We start from the raw sequence: 1,725 nt of genomic DNA, 5'->3' as shown, positions 1-1,725 counted from the left end.
TCACACGCACTCACCCGTGTGGAGCTGGAGCCTGTCGGGGTCCTGACCGGGGCGGGATGAGCAGTGGATGGAGGCGGCCGCCACCGAGGGCAGGCATCTGACCTGCAGGCCCAGGAAGAAGGCCTCCGTGCAGCTTCGCAGCTGGTCCAGAAGCACGCTGCCCGCTGGACCCTCGCTCAGACCTGGGGGCAGAGCAGCACCGTCAGCCCTGCCCAGCCCCTTGTCCCCTCCTCAGAGCCCCCACCCGGGACACCGACCCAGGTGGGAGCCAGGAGACCTGTGAGAAAGCGGCCGCAGGTACCCAGGGGCTGCAGGTTCCCATGGGCTGCAGGTACCCACGGGTGCAGGTACCCATGGGCGCAGGTACCTATGGGCTGCAGGTAAATGTGCTTCCGAGTGAGGCTCTGCTTCCGGGGCGGCAGGGCGGCATGGAAGGTCTGGAAGTCCTCAGGGGCCTCGGGGCGGCTAAGGAGCCAGTCGAAGGCCGTGCGGATGAGCAGTGTGCCAAAGAGCGTCCTCTGGGGGTTGTAGGCCTCGGCCAGGAAGAGCCTCTCGGCCGGGGAGAAGGCGGCTGTGTAGAGCTGCCGCAGGGCGGGGTCAGTGGACAGCAGCGCGTCCTTCAGGGCCCGGGGCCCGAAGCTGAACTCCTCGGCCGGCCGGCACTGCAGCATGATGGGCCTGGCCTTGCAGGGCGGCTCACGCACCGCCCAGGGCCTGGCCACCGGCTCGTCTGCAGCCTTCCTGGGGGCCGAGCGTGGCGGCCACGCGGGCTCCCCGCTCACAGACTGGGAGTCGAGGACCCGCGAGGCCTGGCTCCACCTGGCGCTGGGCCTCCTGGCCTGTCGGCGCCTGCAGGGACAGGGATGTGCTCCACTGAGCCCCTGGAAGTTCCCCAGCACCGTGCCAGCAGGGGAGCCACCAGCAGGGAGAGGGGAGGCCCTGAGCCCCTGGGGAGGCCGGGGGGTCGGACGGCGGGGAGGCTGGTGACCGGTCACTGCACTGAGAGGGCTTCCCCCAGACCAGAGGTGCGGGCCAGCGCCTTCGTGTGGATCAGAACACTGCCCCCTCCCACCGCACACCCTGCAGAGCGTCCAGGAAGGGCCCAGCTGCCTGCGCTTGACTGAGTCTCCCCAAAGACGCAGGGGTGGGGCGGGGGGAGCCTCACCAACAGAGATGGAGGGGGAGTCGACAGAGAGAACAAGCCGGAGGAGCCGCACAGAGAACAGATCGGGACTGAGGCCAGAACGGCAGAGTCCTGATTTAGAAAGTCAGGCAGCGACGCAAACCCGCAAACCCTTCTCTACAGAGCAGAGTGGCGAGGCCTCCCAGCCCGCGCTGGAGAGACAGCAACAGCCTTGCTCTTGTGGGAAGAAAGAAGAAAGGAGCCCACACTCCTCTATGCGTGTGTGCTCAGTCGAGCCCCACTCTGTGCGACCCCAAGGACTGTGGCCCGCCAGGCCCGCTGTCCGAGGGATTCTCCAGGCAGGAATCCTGGAGGGGTTGCCATTTCCTCCTCCAGGGGACCTCCCCGCCCAGGGGTCGTCCCCTCCATCTCCTGCACTGGCAGGTGGGTTCTTCATCACACAGACCGCCCACCTTGTTAACCCCGGTTTAAAGCGTTGATCCAGAAAAGAAACTCACACGTACCCACTCATATATGTACAAATAAATATATATACATGTATTCATATAGAGAAGAAAGCTAGGTGTATGTATAATTTATAA

General features: G+C 65.1%; 1 protein-coding gene across 1 annotated transcript in view; it reads right to left on the bottom strand.

Moving 5' to 3' along the window:
- The window catches only part of AMZ1 (archaelysin family metallopeptidase 1), a 13,756-nt gene extending 13,085 nt beyond the window's left edge, over positions 1–671 (bottom strand). The window contains exons 1-2 of the mRNA XM_010858787.1: positions 368–671; positions 15–182 (exon numbers count right to left, since the gene is read on the bottom strand). Coding sequence (XP_010857089.1) covers positions 15–182; positions 368–671 — 472 coding nt within the window. The remainder of the gene's footprint in view (positions 1–14; positions 183–367) is intronic.
- Positions 672–1,725: the final 1,054 nt, after the last annotated feature.

The sequence above is a fragment of the Bison bison genome, unplaced genomic scaffold (assembly GCF_000754665.1).
Source record: "Bison bison bison isolate TAMUID 2011002044 unplaced genomic scaffold, Bison_UMD1.0 scf7180017864420, whole genome shotgun sequence".
Taxonomy (NCBI): Eukaryota; Metazoa; Chordata; class Mammalia; order Artiodactyla; family Bovidae; genus Bison; species Bison bison.
The sequence above is the reverse complement of the archived record's forward strand: the minus strand, read 5'-3'. Positions and strand labels throughout refer to the sequence as shown.